This window comes from Chelonoidis abingdonii, chromosome 1, assembly GCF_003597395.2.
Source record: "Chelonoidis abingdonii isolate Lonesome George chromosome 1, CheloAbing_2.0, whole genome shotgun sequence".
Taxonomy (NCBI): domain Eukaryota; kingdom Metazoa; phylum Chordata; order Testudines; family Testudinidae; genus Chelonoidis; species Chelonoidis abingdonii.
Genome location: NC_133769.1, coordinates 225,783,603 through 225,800,492, shown reverse-complemented (window position 1 = coordinate 225,800,492; position 16,890 = coordinate 225,783,603). Strand labels below are relative to the sequence as shown.

Below are 16,890 nucleotides of genomic sequence, written 5' to 3'. Positions count from 1 at the left end.
GATTGTGACTAGATCACTGAAAGAAAAGAACTAGTTAAATTAAAGGAGGATTGTTCCATCGATGGCTATTAGCCAAGATGGTCAGGGATGTAATGTCATGCTCAGGCAGCCTAAACCTCTGACTGCCAGAAAGTGGGAGGAGAAGATAGGGTGGATCTAGGGTGACCAGAGGTCCCAATGTTATAGGGACAGTCCCGATTTTGGGGTCTTTTTCATATATAGGCTCCTATTACCTCTCAACCCCTGTCCTGATTTTTCACACTTGCTGTCTGGTCACCCTAGGTGGATCTTGCCAAAGTTGCCCAGTTCTCTACACTCCCCCTGAAGCTCTGGTACTGGCCGCTGGACACTGGGCTAGATGGACCAATGGTCTGACACAGGATGGCTATTCTTATTTCAGTCCAGTACTTTACACCTATTTCTCCTGTTCCATATTCCTTATATAGATCAGGGTAGAGAGACAATAGATATGAAGTATATTAGCTTATGTGCATGTGTTTGTACATACTAAGGACTTACGCCTAGACAGTAATTTTGGTTTGAATGGTACTACAGATAACATTGTTTGTTCTCTTTATACATGTTCCTGAAGTGTATGTCCATCGTTATTTGTTTGTCATGATTAAATACTATTGTTTATATTATAGTAATTTATATAAATATTTTGGTTTTTATCTTTAAAAAGATAACACCACTCACCCTGGTTTATTATTCTGTGATAGAGAATATTGGGGAAGAGTTGTATTTGCTAGAGCCCCTCTTTGTGCAAGTTTGGGAGAGTATAAATCAAAAAGGGCATGGCCTGACCGCCCTAGAACAGAAAGTTGGCCCTATGCCACCTTTCCAAACAGGTGCATTCTTCAGAAACATAGGGTGGGTGAAATATTCTGTGTCTGATGTGGAACATCCAAATGACTGAGGATAAAATTCACCCTTGGGCAGAGGGCCCACACAAGTCCTGTTCACCACCTAAATGCTGTATCAAGTATTTTGAGGGCTTGTGTGGGTCCTAAGTGATACGTTAGGCATGTGCTGGTGAATTTCACTATGAATGCGTAAGATAAAGTAATGTATCAAGCAGTTTGACTAATGGCACATGCATGTCTGTTCCAAAGATCCAAATACTATAAGGTGAGTGCACAACTGGTTGAAAGACCATTCTCAAAGAGTAGTTCTCTCTCACTGTCATACTGAGAGGGCATATCTAGTGGGACCCCTGTGGGTCAGTCCAGGGTCCGGTATTATTCAATATTTTCATTTATGACTTGGATAATGGAGTGCAGAGTATGTTTATAAAAATTGTGGATGATGCCAAGCTGGCAGGGGCTGCAAGCACTTTGGAGGACAGGATTAGAATTAAAAATGACCTTAAACTGGAGAATTGGTCTGAAATCAACAAGATGAAATACAATAAAGACAAGTGCAAAGTACTTCACTTAGGAAGGAAAAAAATCAAATGCACAACTACAAAATGAGGAATAACTGGCTAGGCAGTAATACTGCTAGAAGGGAGGGGAGGCTACAAAGGATCAAAACTGAATATGAGTCAACAATGTGATGCAGTTGCGAAAAAAGCTAATATTCTGGGGTGTATTAACAGGACTTGTCCCACTCTACTCAGTACCAGTGAAGCCACAGTTGAAGTATATATGGGATATGGGCATATCTGGGTTTGTGATTATGATGATAAAAAAGTCAAGTTATGAGCTTCTATCAGGAAGGCAGCCATGTTTCAGACTTGGACAGCAGATAAGGTAATATATGGTTTGCTGCCATCTGCAGTGTGGACACAAATGTTGAAGAGTGCTACCTAGGCTAGTAAATTGTTACAAACTCAGTAAAAAATGATAGTGTAAATTAACTTTGGCTCTAGTTCAATCAGCTTCTTTGAATTTCATTTTTCTGATCAGAAAGATTTGATCTAAACTGTATGCTCACTCTTTGCTCTATAGGCATGTTCATGAAAATTTTGCAACTGCTATTCACTAGCGTGTTTTAATTTCAAACTATATTTGTAGGGAGAGGTCACATCCGGCAAGTCACATAACATTTTTATTTTGTCATTGATTGGCTGTTCTTAACCCTGGTCATCAGGAAGATCAGCAGTGGCCATTTCACTTAGCTTCACAGAGGGTGGAGCTGGGTTTTAGGTAAGCTGTCTGATCCAGCTGGAAAAATTATGGAGGGAATCATCCCAAGCTCTTTGTCTAACTCTGGAAGGCACTTATGTAGCTGAGCAGAGCACAGAGTTATTTTTAATGCCATCAGCTAGTGGAATCTAGAGTGTCTTCATTACATCATATACTATTACTGTTATAGTTTTGTAAAAGAAAATTCCCTGGGCCTGATTCGGATATCCCTTGTGCTGGTTTTACATAGGTTGGCTCTTTTGATTTCAGTGGAATTACTTCGGATTTACATGGATGTAAGTGAGATCAGAATTAGGCCACCTGAATCCATGGGCAGCAGTTTCCCACACGTGGATAAACCTTGCTTCAATGTCCATATCTAGTCCCTGTAACTGACTATCCTAGGAAGACAGTAGCCTAGATTAGCTTATCATTATTCTTAGTCCCATCAATTGGTGAAAATCATGTGTATTGTTATGGCATTTAACCTCATTAATGCAGAGGTCAGTCATGATTAGTGTTTTGTGTACAAGTGTGCTAAGATGGGGCAAATAAAACTAATTATCCATAAAATCATGGGTGGAGTTTGGGGGGCAGGGTGGGGCATTGCACCCCCAAAATTGCAAGCTTTGGACAGATAGGCAGCCTGAGTGTGCAGTGTAATGAGTTCTGCAGAGGAGACAGGAGACTTCTCCCGGCTTGGGACCCTGTGAGGCAGAGAGTCAGAATTTTGCTTATAAACAGTATCAGAGGGGTAGCGGTGTTAGTCTGTATCCACAAAAACAACGAAGAGTCCAGTGGCACCTTAAAGACTAACAGATTTATTTGGGCATAAGCTTTTGTGGGTAAAAAACCCACTTCTTCAGGTGCATGGAGTGAAAATTAAAGATACAGGCATAGATATATTGGCACATGAAGAGAAGGGAGTTACTTTACAAGTGGAGAACCAGTGCTGACAAGGCCAATTCAGTCAGGGTGAATGTGGTCCACTCCCAATAATTGATGAAGAGGTGTCAATAGCAAGAGAAGGAAGATTGCTTTTGTAGTGAGCCAGCCATGCCCAGTCCCTATTCAAGACCAAATTAATGGTGTTAAGTTTGCAAATGAATTGTAGCTCTGCAGTTTCTCAGTGAAGTCTGTTTTTGAACTTTTTTTGTTGAAGGATGGCTACTTTTAACTCTGTTATTGAATGTCAAGGGAAATTGAAGTGTTCTCCTATTGGCTTTTGTATGTTGCCATTCGTGATGTCTGATTTGTGTCCATTTATTGTATTACATAGAGACTGTCTGGTTTGGCCAATGTACATGGTAGAGGGGCCTTGCTGGCACGTGAGGGCATATATCACATTGATAAATGTGCAGGTGAATGAATCCCTGATGGTGTGGCTCATGTGGTTGGGTCCTATGATCGTGTCGCTAGAGTAGATATGGGGATAGAGTAGGCAATGGGGGTTGTTATGGGATTGGTTCCTGGGTTAGTGTTTCTGTGGTGAAGTGTGTAGTTGCTGGTGAGTATTTGCCTCAGTTTGCGGAGCTGTATGTAAGCGAGGACTAGCCTGTCTCCCAGGGTCTGTGAGAGTGAGGGATCGTTCTCCAGGATAGGTTGTAGCTCATTGATGATGTGCTGGAGAGGTTTTAGCTGGGGGCTGTATGTGATGGCCAATGATGTTCTGTTATTTTCCTTGTTGGACTTGTCCTGTAGTACGTGACTTCCGGGTATCCATCTCGCTCTGTCAATCTGTTTCCTCACTTCTCCAGGTGGGTATTGTAGTTTTAAGAATGCTTGATGAAGCTTGTGTAGGTGTTTGTCTCTGTCTGAGGGATTGGAGCAAATGCGGTTGTATCTCAGGGTTTGGCTGTAGACAATGGATTGTGTGATGTGTCCTGAATGAAGCTGGAGAAATGTGGTAAGTATATTGGTCAGTAAGTTTCCAGTATAGGGTCAGTGGGTTTCCAGTATAGCCAGAGGGAGAACACTTCAATTTCCCTGGACTCCCAATAACAGATTTAAAAGTAGACATCCTTCAACAAAAAAACTTCAGAAACAGACTTCAAAGAGAAACTGCAGAGCTACAATTCATTTGTAAACTTAACATCATTAATTTGGTCTTGAACATGGACTGGGAGTGGCTGGTTCCCTACCAAAGCAATTTTCCCTCTTGGTATTGACATCTCCTCATCAATTATTGAGTGGACCACATCCATCCTGACTGAATTGGCCTTGTCAACACTGGTTCTCCACTTGTAATGTAACTCCCTTCTCTGCGTGTGCCAGATATGACTGTATCTGTAATGTTCACTCCATACATCTGAAGAAGTGAGTTTTTTACCCACAAAAGCTTATGCCCAAATAAATCTGTTAGTCTTTAATGTGCTGCCAGACTCCTCATTGTTTATAAACATAGTGATTAACAGGTAATTAAGATAAGAAAGGGCTGTTAGGGTGTTTCCTAAAGTTAAATGATCTGTTCCAAGCTTGGTGAACTGCAAAAAGTAAGAAGCCTACATGATAGAAAGTAATTATAGATTTTTCTACAATTATTTCAGTTGTTGGATTCAAGAGGTAGTAACAAAGTTACTAATTTTTTTTTTGGAAGATAACTGATTTTGTAGACAAAGGAAATTCAGTAGATATAATCTATCTGGATGTCAGTAAGGCATTTGATACAGTTCCACATGAGAAATTATTAGTTAAATTGTAGAAGATGGGGATTAATATGAGAACTGAAAGGTGGATAAGGAACTGGTTGAAAGGGAGACTACAATGGGTCATACTGAAAGGTGAACTGTCAAGCTGGAGGGAGGTTACTAGTGGAGTTCCTCATCAGTCTTGGGACCAATCTTATTTAACATTTTTATTACTGACCTTGGCACAAAAAGTGGGAGTGTGCTAATAAAATTTGCGAATGACACAAAATTGGGAGGTATTGCCAATATGAAGGAGGACCAGAATATCATACAAGAAGGTCTGGATGACCTTGTAAACTGGAGTAGTAGAAATGGGATGATACTTAATAGTGCAAAGTGAAAGGTCATGCATTTAAGGACTAACAACAAGAATTTTAGCTATAAGCAGAGGACTTATCAGTTTGAAATGACAGAGGAGGAGAAAGACCTGGGTGTATTTGTTGATCACAGGATGACTATCAGCTGTCAGTGTGATGCGGCCATGAAAAAGGCTAACATGATCCTGGGGTGCATCAGGTGAGGTATTTCCAGTAGAGACAGGGAAGGCACTGGTGAGACTTCATCTGGAGTACTGTGTATATAAGGCACTGGTGAGACTTCATCTGGAGTACTGTGTACAATTCTGGTCTCCCATGTTTAGAAAGATGAATTCAAACTGGAACAGGTGCAGAGAAGGATGATCTGAGGAATGGAAAATGAACCTTATAAGAGGAGACTCAAAGAGCTCATTACATTACAATTTTAAACCTAACCAGTGTCCCATAAGTGACTTGCAACGAGATGCCAGAACATGTTAGTATTAGAACTGAGTAGGTCTAATATAAATTTAATTTTCTTCCTCAATATAGGAGTCCTGTCCTGTCAGATAATTTCTAAGTTATTATCTGCAAAAAAAATTAGAGTTTTCAGTTTCCTAAGTAGCCCCTGGAACCACAGTTAAAGTTTCCCTCCCTCCCCCCAAAAATGTGAAATGGTGCCCTGTGGGCTGGCACAGAAATCTCCTTCCCCTCCCCCCGCCCATGCGTGGCCCTGTTGGCTTGACTGGAGAAGCCCTCCCAAATATAGAAGTCAAACTGCACCTATGCATAAAATGCTGCCATGTGTAACAGACAGCCATGGAAGAGTGGAACTTCCTCCTCCATCTTTGGTGGGGTGTCCCACATTCCAAGAAAAGTAAACAAACACACTTGAAACCAAAAGGTAAAACACAGTGCAGTTTCACACCACAACATACTGCTATACTGTATCTATGTGCACGTAAAACTAAGGCTATGTCTACACTAGCATTTTTGTTGGCAAAACTTTTGTCAGGCAGGGGTGTGAAAAAACTCCCACCGACTGACAAAAGTTTTATCAACAAAAGCACCGGTGTGGACAGCGCTATGTCTGCAGGAGACACTTTCCTGCCAACATAGCTACCACTGCTTGTTAGGGGTTGTTTAATTACACCAGCTGGTGAGCTCTCTGCTGCCAGCATAGAGTGGCTACATGGGAGACCTTACAGTAGTACAGCAGTGCCGCTGTAAGGTCCGTAGTGCAGACATAGTCTTGTGAAAAGGGAACTAATGTTTGATTCCCAGTCTCTCACCCTGTTTTCCGTTACTGAAAAATTCTATTCAGTTTTTCCTTTAAATACATCCATTTAATCTTTTTATGGGGGCGGTGAGAAAACCCACATAATTTTTGTATGAAATTAAAGAGAACACACTGCATTCTTTAAAGACAGAAAATCTAACAGCAGCTGTCATTTTAGGCTGGCAGGGTTGCCTAGTGGATAGAGCACTGGACTGGGACTCAGGAGACCTGCCGCAGGGCAACTCATTTCACGTCCCTGTGCCTCAACCTCTGTGTCTGTAAAATGAGGATAATGATACTGACCTCCGTGATAAAGTACTTTGAGAGCTACTGATGAAAAGTGCCATGTAAGAGCACTTTTATTATTTTATTTTTTAAAGACAAAGAAGGGTGAAACGCAGTCTGTAAAAACCCCAGGCTGCTGCAGAAAGTACAGTCGAAATAACTACAGCCTGAATTCACAGAAGGGCTTAAGCACTGCAACACAGACATGCATACACACTCTCCCCCTCCGCCATTTTGTGTGGCGTTAGGTGTACTCAGACCACACCTACTGGATGGGGTCCCATTACGTGAGATAGGTGAGGCAACACCTGTCTTAACCTGATTTGAGGATCACACTGGAGCTTAGGGGTGAGACACATATTCTGGTTCTTGCCTGAGGCAGAAATTTAGGCACTTAGGGAACCTTTACAGCAGACATGTACGCACCAAGTGAGTTTAGGTGGCAGCTGAGCAGGGGTTTTGTGGATTGCAGTAGTACCTAAATCAGGGGTTTAGACGCTTAAGTCTCTCTGTGACTCTGGGCCTACTCTATGGGCTGCTTTAATCAGAATTTCTGTAATGGATCTTGAGCAACAGCAAACATGACAAAGGGGAATCCCCTGCGTCCCAAAGGACTAGCTCTTTAGGGCAACAAGAGGATTTTTGCCTGGTTTTTCTCCAGTTCTATTATTAGTTATTTGTATTATTGGACTGCCTAAGAGCTCCAATCACAGACCAGGACCCCATGTGCTAGGTGCTGTACAAACACAGAACAGATAGTCCCTCACTCTCGTTTTTCCAATACCTCATGGTCATTCCTCCAACAACCTCATTTGCCCCTTCAGATCACACTCCCCAGCCTCCACAGCTCTCTCTTGGCTTTATCTCTACTCATCGTCCTGTTACTTGTGCCAGCTAGTGCCGCCAGGCCCTGCACCATCATGTCTCACTTTTCCTCTCCACCCAGAGTGAATAAATATTTGAAAGCCTATTCACAGCTCATTTATTATTGCTTTTTACACAAAAGATTGGTTAAAAAGAGTTGTGGATAGTGACAAACTGGTATAAACAGAAAAGGGGACTCTGCCGGATGATACAGGTAAAGTCACCCCGCCAAGCAACAAAAACAATACCTTTTGATCTAAGTGACCAATCACAGGGCACACACAGTGATCTATGAATAGTAAGTAAGTGTTTGTAGTGAAGAGTTTGCTAATAACCCATTGGCTAAATGTGTTCACACATTATTTACTGAACAATTGTGAAAAACAAATCAGTACAAATAATGTATTGGATAACTAGATAGCAGGAAAAGGGTTAAAATAACAGGATTATTTATTTGCAAGGAATGATCTGATCACCTCTAGCTGATGGTTTGTAGGACAGACATCATAACATTGAGAGAGAGAGGGACAATAGAGTCAAATATAAATGGGCAGATGGTGGTTAAAAATGGAGAACATGAAATCAGCATAACCATAGAAGGAAAGCAAAATTCTTACAAAATGCCTCCATACACAAGATAACAAGGGCTAATCTCTAAAATACTGTGCCTAATTAGCATATGAAATTAGGGTCTGCTCCTTTCCACGGATTTCAGTGGGCACTGCATCAGGCCCTGAGTGTGACTGCATGTAAAAACTGTGACTTTGGGCTAGACAATTAAGGACACCTTTGCAGACTTGCAATTTTGAAAATTAGGCCGTCAGTACCCTTCACAAATATTGTACATGATACAGAGCATGGTCAAGAAATACACAAAATTCAAACAGAAAATACCAATCCATAATGTACGGACAAAAAAGACAAAAAAAGTAACCCATAAAATAGGATGATATGCAAGGCAATCATTTTTTTCAGTTAGCTTTCTAGATTATCTGCATTTGAGCCTCTCATTTACTTTAATAGTTTTATTAATCCAGTTCCTTTTCAAGTTATGCTCCACAATTAGGTAATAGCAAAGTAAAAAAGTATCCCAAAGTGTTATATTATTAAAATGTGTCCTTGTAGTAAGTGGCAGTCAGAAGCATAGGTGCAGAAAGTAGGAGTGTGTGGGGTACTGCAGTATCCCCAGATTTTATGCGGGGCCACCGGCCCCATGCCCAGGGCTCCACTCCCCGGCTTGGGTCCTGGGGGCCAGCCCTGCGGCCCGCTCCCCAGCCACTAGCTCCACACATAAAACCTGGGGGTGCTTCCCATGCCTCTGCTCTGTTCCCAGCCGTCCGCCTGCACTCTGCTGGCCCCACTGCCCGGCTGCTGGCTCTGTGCCAGGCGCTCTGCTCCCCAACCACTGGTTCTGTGTCCAGCCACACCCCCTACTCTCAGGCCTCCACTCCCAGGGCCCTGCACCCGGCCAGGGCTCTGCTCTTGGCCCCACTCGTGGGGTTCCAGCTACTGACTCCTGCCCGGGGATCCATTCCTGCCCCCACGCCCGCCTTCAGCTGTGGCCTCGGCCACCTCACCCCTGTCCAGGTCCCCCCTCCCGGAGACACAGCCCTGCTCCCAGACTCAGCTTGGGGGCGGGCGGCACGGACCGGAGTAAGGGGGCTGGCTTGCAGCACACCCACTACTAAAAATGTTCCAGCACCACTGATCAGAAGTCAATGTGATCAGACATGTCTATTATCCAAAACGTACAAACAAAAATCATTTTTAACTATATCTAAATTTTGTTGTAGTGTAAGGACTAAAGCCTCCCAAATTAATGCTTCTATTTGAAATTGTTATGCAAGGCCTTATTACTGATGAAGCCTTTTTTTTAAAATGTGTTCAAACTAAAGCTCATGGTGAAAGTAATTTGTAATGTGATGCTGTGTGGAATAGTCAGACATGCCCGTCTGCAGGACTTATGGGAACCATAAAGAGATTAAACCTCTCATTCCTTGCTTTGGCAAGTGATCTCTTACTTTTAAATAAAGGTCAATCTGTCTTTACAAAGAACGCAGGGAAAGCAAGTCTTAATAGTTTTCCCTGCCGAACCTAGAACATAACTATTTAAAACATAATTAACAACGGGGTGTCAGTCGCTGATTGTACTTTTTCCTTTTTCTATGTCTGGGAAGTTTTGGCATCCCCAATTAGTTTTAATAGGGGGCACTGTACTAGCTATCAAATTGACAGTCTTGACCTGCGCTCTAGAAGCAGCTGTAAAACAATATTTGGACAAATTAAGATAAATGCCTCATTGGAAACATGACTAATGTTACTACAAAATGGATATTCATGTTTTATGCCATGATGTAGGGTTTTTTTTAAATCTGGTATGCATGAGGTCAAGCACTTTGTTACTGTGAATAACAGATACTGGAGAGAAAAGACACTAGTTACATTAACTCATTTTAGTTCCATATTTCAAATTTCTCTTTTGTTTAAAAGTATCTGTGACTAGTGAGTTCACTGTTTTCCATTATTACCAGAATGAACAGCCATGCCATCAGCTCAAAACTCAGATATACTAATTCCTGCATCAAGGCCAGGGTTATTATTCTCAGTTTGGGGGATATTCTGATTAGACAGGGGTATCAAACATGCAGCCCCCAGGCCAGATCTAGCCAATGTGCCATATGTATGTGGCCTTCATGACACACAAATGCTCAAGAATTGATTTTTTTTTTTAAGAAAATTTTCAGCACTAATGGCAGCAGAGATAACCTTCCAAATGTGAACCAAATGTAATTGATGTAAAGGTGTCTGCCTGAGTTTGCAGACAGTATGAAACAATAGTGCAGAGATTGAATGCCCCTGATCCTAAGTCAATGATTACAGTCCAATTTACACTTTCATGCCCTCATTAAATATGTTTTAATCACTGAATATTGTTAGTGGAAGGAATGAGGATGACGATGAGAGCAAAGCAAGCCTACTGGGTTGGGAATTGGACATTACTGAAGAAAAAGAAATGCAGAGGAAAAAGCAGAGTAGACTCATGAAGGCAGAGATGGGGGAGAAACACAGAAAAAGCAGGAAGGGAAAGGAAGAAAAACAAAGGGGAGATATAGTAGCTGGCCCAAAGATGGGAGGACATATCACTGAATGACAAATGCAACAAGAAGAAGAAATCATAACTAACTAAATTTTTAGGCCCAAATTCACAAAGAGAGTTAGGCATGAGTCACCTAAGCTAGCCAATGGCTATCCTAAACCCCACTCCTTTCAGAGTCAGGCACCTAAGATGCTTGACTCTAGGAAAGAGGATCCCAGTTCATGGCTCACCAGTGAGACAAACACTTCCCTGCAGCCTGGACTTAGCACCTAAGTCAGTTTCTGAGAGAATGAGTTAGATCCTGCCTCACTCCGTACAAAAGAGCCAGAGAAGGTGCTGTCACCACCACCCATCTTAGAACCTCTAGTTGAGTGGTTAGAGCACTCACCAGGGATGTGGGAGACCCACGTTCAATTCACTCCCCTCTGATCCCTGGGGAATTGCAGGCTGTAACCACTGAGCTATGAGATATTCTGACGTGGGAATCTCTCCTGTTGAAGCTGTTCCACTGTAGATAAACACTTAAAGAGTCATTGGGTGAGGAAGTGTGAACATGGTTCTTCAGGTTAGTGTTTAGAGCACTCACCTGGCAGTGCGAGACCCAGTCCCCCTGCTGCAGTGAATCCCATCCTTAGTTCGTACATAAAAACCATATTTTTCATTTGATCTCTGTGTAGGGTGACCAGATGTCCCAATTTTATAGGAACAGTCCCGATTTGGGGGTCTTTTTCTTATATAGGTGCCTATTACACCCCATCCTCTGTCCCAATTTTTCACATTTGCTGTCTGGTCACCCTGTCTCTGTGCAAACTTCAGACTGAAAGCAATGGGCATTCCACTGTGAGAAGTATACAGTCCAGAATATACACCCAGGCCCAGGCCCATAATTAGTTTAGAATTTAGCCTGGGGGACTCAAGGAGTTGGTAAAGGGGTGCAAAGATATTGACAAATGATCTAAGCCTAGGACTAATGTCTCAGAAATCCTGAGTCTAAACATTGGCGCCCCTTGTAAAGTCACTGTATTTCGGTTTTCCTATTTCAAATCAGTTTAGTACTTACCCGCCTCTCAGGAGTGTACTTTTAGGATTGATTAGGTATCAATCAGCTGTCATTTTACAAACTTCAACTTATTTCGAAACGTTATTTTTACAGAACTTTTCTCTTCTACAATACATCAAGTTGTGTCTCATAACTGTTCCCATCTGATAGCTCTTTAGTGATGTATGTGAAATGAGTCTGTGTTCGCAGTATGGTTCTGCTGCAAGTGAGCAAGTAAACCATCATCACAATTGATACCTTTGTTGACAGGTCACAACAGAGAGACCAAGGATTTAATGGCATATAGGACAAAAGAACCAGAGACACAGGGAAAGCCATGCATGTTGCCTATCCTATATTTGTTCAGTTCAGCTCTTTCATGAACACTATATTTATTTTAAGAGGTAATTAAATAAATTACAACATTTAGGGATTGGTGAAAAATTAAATGGATCTGCATTTAGTTGTACAAACTGTGTAAGTATACACATTAAAGTATGAAAAATAAAGCAGCATGTAGTTTTGTACATATAAGTTTATTATAATCCACATTCATTCTGCCTTTCTGCTTTTGTAAAATTTATTCACGCTTTTTTGTTTGCTACATTTCTGTGATTTATCTTTTTTTCTAGACAGAGGATGTGGCAAGGGACTGGGAAAATCTGTGAAACTCAAAACTCAACTCAGATACAACATTCCTTCACTTTATTTTTTTCTAGTTTTTCAGCAAGAAGACCAAATAATGCTCAAGCTCTTCTGGTTCCTAATCGCTTGTTCTATTCACTAGTCAGATCCCACCACCTGAAAACATTACAAATATACTGAATTTCAAAGCATCCTCCATCTCAGACACTCCTGAAAACTAAAACCAATGGCTGAGAAAAACAAATGTTTTACCTGGTTACCATCAATCCAGTAACACTGATGTGTGGAAACTCTAGTGAACTCTTTACAAAGACATTAGGCTTCCACATGTTGACCCTTACCAAAAATACATGATGAAGATACTTGGGTTTGCTAACTGCTTTTCTCATGATTAATGTGCTTCTGCAATTTACAAAATCTTAATATTTTATATTCCACAAGATCTTTGCTACTTAAATTAATGGCGGCCAATTATAACTCCTTTGTGCCTTTTAGCATGTCCATGTTAAAAAAATTTCATGTTGTTTTGCCCTTCCTGACTAAAAAGATACAGTCCTTAAACACTTGCTTTGTTCTTTATTCTAGGTCATGGGTTATATGGGACTTTTGAAATGTTGTCCTCCTGGAGGAAAACTAGAGAAGACCAACATGTTAAAGAGAGAACTGCAGCTGTGTTTGCAGACGCCATGCTCTCCTTTTCTCTCACCACTGCCATGTACCTGGTCACTTTTGGAATAGGTGCCAGCCCCTTCACTAACATTGAAGCAGCAAGGATTTTCTGCTGCAATTCCTGTATCGCAATTTTCTTCAACTACCTCTACGTACTCTCCTTTTATGGTTCCATCCTGGTATTTACTGGCTACATAGAAAACAACTACCAGCATAGTATCTTCTGCAGAAAGGTACCAAAGCCAGAGGTATTGCAAGAGAAGCCTGCATGGTATAGGTTTCTTCTGACAGCCAAATTCAGTGAGGACACAACCGATTCAGAGGAAACAAATACTTATGAAAGTCATCTTTTGGTGTGTTTCCTCAAACGCTATTACTGTGACTGGATAACAAACACTTACGTCAAGCCTTTTGTAGTTCTCTTTTACCTTATTTATATTTCCTTTGCCTTAATGGGCTACCTGCAGGTCAATGAAGGGTCAGACCTTAGTAACATCGTAGCAACCGCGACACGAACCATTGAATACACTACTGCCCAGCAAAAGTATTTCAGTAACTACAGCCCAGTCATTGGGTTTTATATCTATGAGTCAATAGAATATTGGAACACAAGCGTTCAAGAAGATGTGCTAGAGTATACTAAAGGGTTTGTGAGGATATCTTGGTTTGAGAGCTATTTAAATTATCTTAGGAAACTCAACATATCTACTGGATTGCCCAAAAAGAATTTTACTGACATGTTGAGGAACTCTTTCCTGAAAACCCCCCAGTATGCCCATTTTTCAGAGGATATCATCTTTTCCAAGAAATACAACAACGAAGTTGATGTAGTAGCTTCAAGAATGTTCTTGGTGGCTAAGACAATGGAAACCAAGAGAGAAGAACTCTATGATCTCCTGGAAACCTTGAGGAAACTCTCTCTCACATCCAAGGTGAAATTCATCGTTTTCAATCCATCATTCGTGTACATGGATCGTTACACCTCATCGCTGGGAGCCCCCTTACAAAATTCCTGCATCAGTGCTTTATTTCTGCTCTTCTTCTCAGCATTCCTGGTGGCAGACTCTCTAATCAATGTCTGGCTCACTCTAACTGTTGCCTCAGTCGAATTTGGAGTCATAGGTTTCATGACCTTGTGGAAAGTGGAACTGGACTGTATTTCTGTGTTGTGCTTAATTTATGGGATTAATTATACAATTGACAATTGTGCGCCACTGTTATCAACCTTTATCCTGGGCAAAGATTTCACAAGAACTAAATGGGTAAAAAATGCCCTAGAAGTGCACGGGGTAGCTATTTTACAGAGCTACCTCTGCTATATTGTTGGTCTGATTCCTCTTGCAGCTGTGCCTTCAAATCTGACCCGTACACTGTTCAGGTGCTTGTTTTTAATAGCATTAGTCACCTTCTTTCACTGCTTTGCCATTTTACCTGTGCTACTGACTTTTGTGCCACCATCCAAGAAAAAAAGGAAAGAGAAGAAGAATCCTGAAAATCGTGAGGAAATAGAGTGTGTCGAAATGGTGGATATGGATAGTACCCGAGTGGTTGACCAAATTACAACAGTTTGACTTGTTTGTTTGTTGTCTTTTCACAGTAGGTCTTATTGAGAGAAAAGAGATCATTATTGACTAAATATTGGATTTTTGATTTTTCTTTTCCTAAACTAAAACCAAGAATAGCCAAAACGGTCAGGGTGGGGAAAAAAAGGGGAAATTGTACATTAATTGGCCTCCATAACGAAGGTATTATTAGTGAAAGAATTTATACACACACAAAGAGTGTGAATTTTAGTCATTTGTGGTAAGATCTAAGAAGGGACGATGGGTTACTAAGCACTGTTCTGCCCTCTCTATACTGCAGATACAGCTATTATTATTGCTGAGCCCAAGCAAATTGAAAGGTCAACTGTCAAGGCTGAAGTAACGCTCAGTGTTCATCCGGAGGTAAAGGCTTTACAAACTTTCTGCACAGCAATAATTCAGCTCAATGAGTCAGCTCTGATAGGTTTTAGCCATCACATTGAACTTTTCTTTTCTCTTTTCCTAGAATGAAAACATTCATGCAAGTTTCTATAACAGAAAGCAAATTTAACTAGGGAAGAAGGCTGTATGCAGCAACCAGACACTTTCAGAACAAATTTGTGTTACAAGTAATTTTTTTTTCTAAAAATACAGTTATTTTAAAATGTAATTCATCTCCAAGAACATTTTTAAAGTCATGTTTTTTGTAGCTGTTCCTTTTTAAAAAAACAAAAACAAAAAATGTCAGTGACTGTGGTATGCTAGAAGATGTACAATTCTATTTTATGAATGTCTTGCTATTATTTAAACAAGGGATCTGCTTTACCAACCGTAGTTTTGTTAGAACTGTACTAACATATGCCAATGGCTCTAACAGCAGATAAAAGATGGTGTACTGAATATTTCAGCACCAAAATCCATGAAACAAGCCTCTAATACCTAATGTCACCAAGGAAAAGTGAATGTTAGGGCTCCTTTAATAAGAGTCTCTTTCAGGCCATTCACTAGTAATGCACACTAAGAGGATTAATGGATAGTTTTACATAATGTATAACTTAATCCCTCAATCTTCCTAGCATGGCTGTAAAGCAATAGCCTTCACAGTTATGGGCTCTTCCAGAAGACAGCAGACCACAACGTGAGTTATATATTACAGTGCAATGGTGGGACCACACTAACAGTGTCATGTTTAACTGTCTCCTCAAAGAGCCTGTATCAAAGGGGCCTATTGAAAACACCACATTATTTTTTTTTATATTACTGAATCTTTTTGGAGCATTATGTTCTAAATCAATAATTATGTCAGCATCTGTGATGGGGAGTAACGTGGATAAAGAAACATCCTCACCCCCACCCCCACCCCCACTTAAGAACCACAGAACATTGTTGTGAGGTTTTATACCAACCAGTTAGACACCTCTTCTGGGAACATAGACCAATTGACTTGGTTTTGCTAGAGCAGTCTAAACTAGTCAACTAAAACCCATTAACATGCAGCTGGCTTTTGTGTGAGATGTTCTAGTGACTATTCTCTGTTAACATCTGTCTAGAAAGTAAAAGTACTTGAAAGTATTTCAATAACTGGGAAAATGTTCACTTAACTCATGGGTTATGGAACTCAAACTGATGTTTTCTGGTGCTGTGTGGCTTGAGTGCTTTGGTTTCAGGAAGCTGCATGTGTTACACAATGATTAGTGCATCCGTTGTAATGAATTGGTGATTTGCCCATCACTGCATAGTACCGTTCTTGAGCACTAATTCAAAATGGCTCCCATTAGACCTGTGTGAAATCCTCAGATTCCATTTTGTGAATTTTAATTTTCAAAGAGATATTTCTTACAACTTTTTGCTTAGCCAAAAATTCATACCTTTTACCCTGAAGCAAAGTTTGATGACTATGTAGGAGCAACTGGAAGCTCTAATGTAACTTCATTCTCGGCAGAAAAACTGTCAGACATCCTCAGGCTTGTAGAAAGACAACAGAACCTGGGAATGGGTGGAAAGGTACTTTGATGAGCGCTAGATAGCCTCTTTAAGGACATGTTGTTTGTTTGGGGGGTTTGTTTTGTTTGTTTTTGATATGTTCTTGAGACTCAAGCCTTGGCCTATAGCTTCCAGCCAGATGGGGGATGGAGAGAGATTTGGGAGCATAGAAAATCAGCTCTGTTTTAGTAAAAATTCAAGTCTTTTCATGTGATTGTCTACTCTAAAGTGTGATTCTTGTCTACCTGTTTCACTTCCACTTTCATTTTTTTCCACAAAACTCTAAGCACACTGTTGCTTTTTGTGAGCTGCACTTTGAGAGTCCTTTGAAAGATCCAATTTTTCATATCTGTTTCTGAGCTTGATGTAAGTCTTTTAATTAGGTCCCCAGATG

General features: G+C 40.9%; 1 protein-coding gene across 1 annotated transcript in view; it reads left to right on the top strand.

Annotated features, from left to right (window-relative positions):
* The window catches only part of PTCHD1 (patched domain containing 1), a 43,607-nt gene extending 29,010 nt beyond the window's left edge, over nt 1-14,597 (top strand). The window contains exon 3 of the mRNA XM_032803094.2: nt 12,907-14,597. Within this exon, the coding sequence (XP_032658985.1) occupies nt 12,907-14,561 (1,655 nt within the window). The 3' untranslated portion in view covers nt 14,562-14,597. The remainder of the gene's footprint in view (nt 1-12,906) is intronic.
* Nucleotides 14,598-16,890: the final 2,293 nt, after the last annotated feature.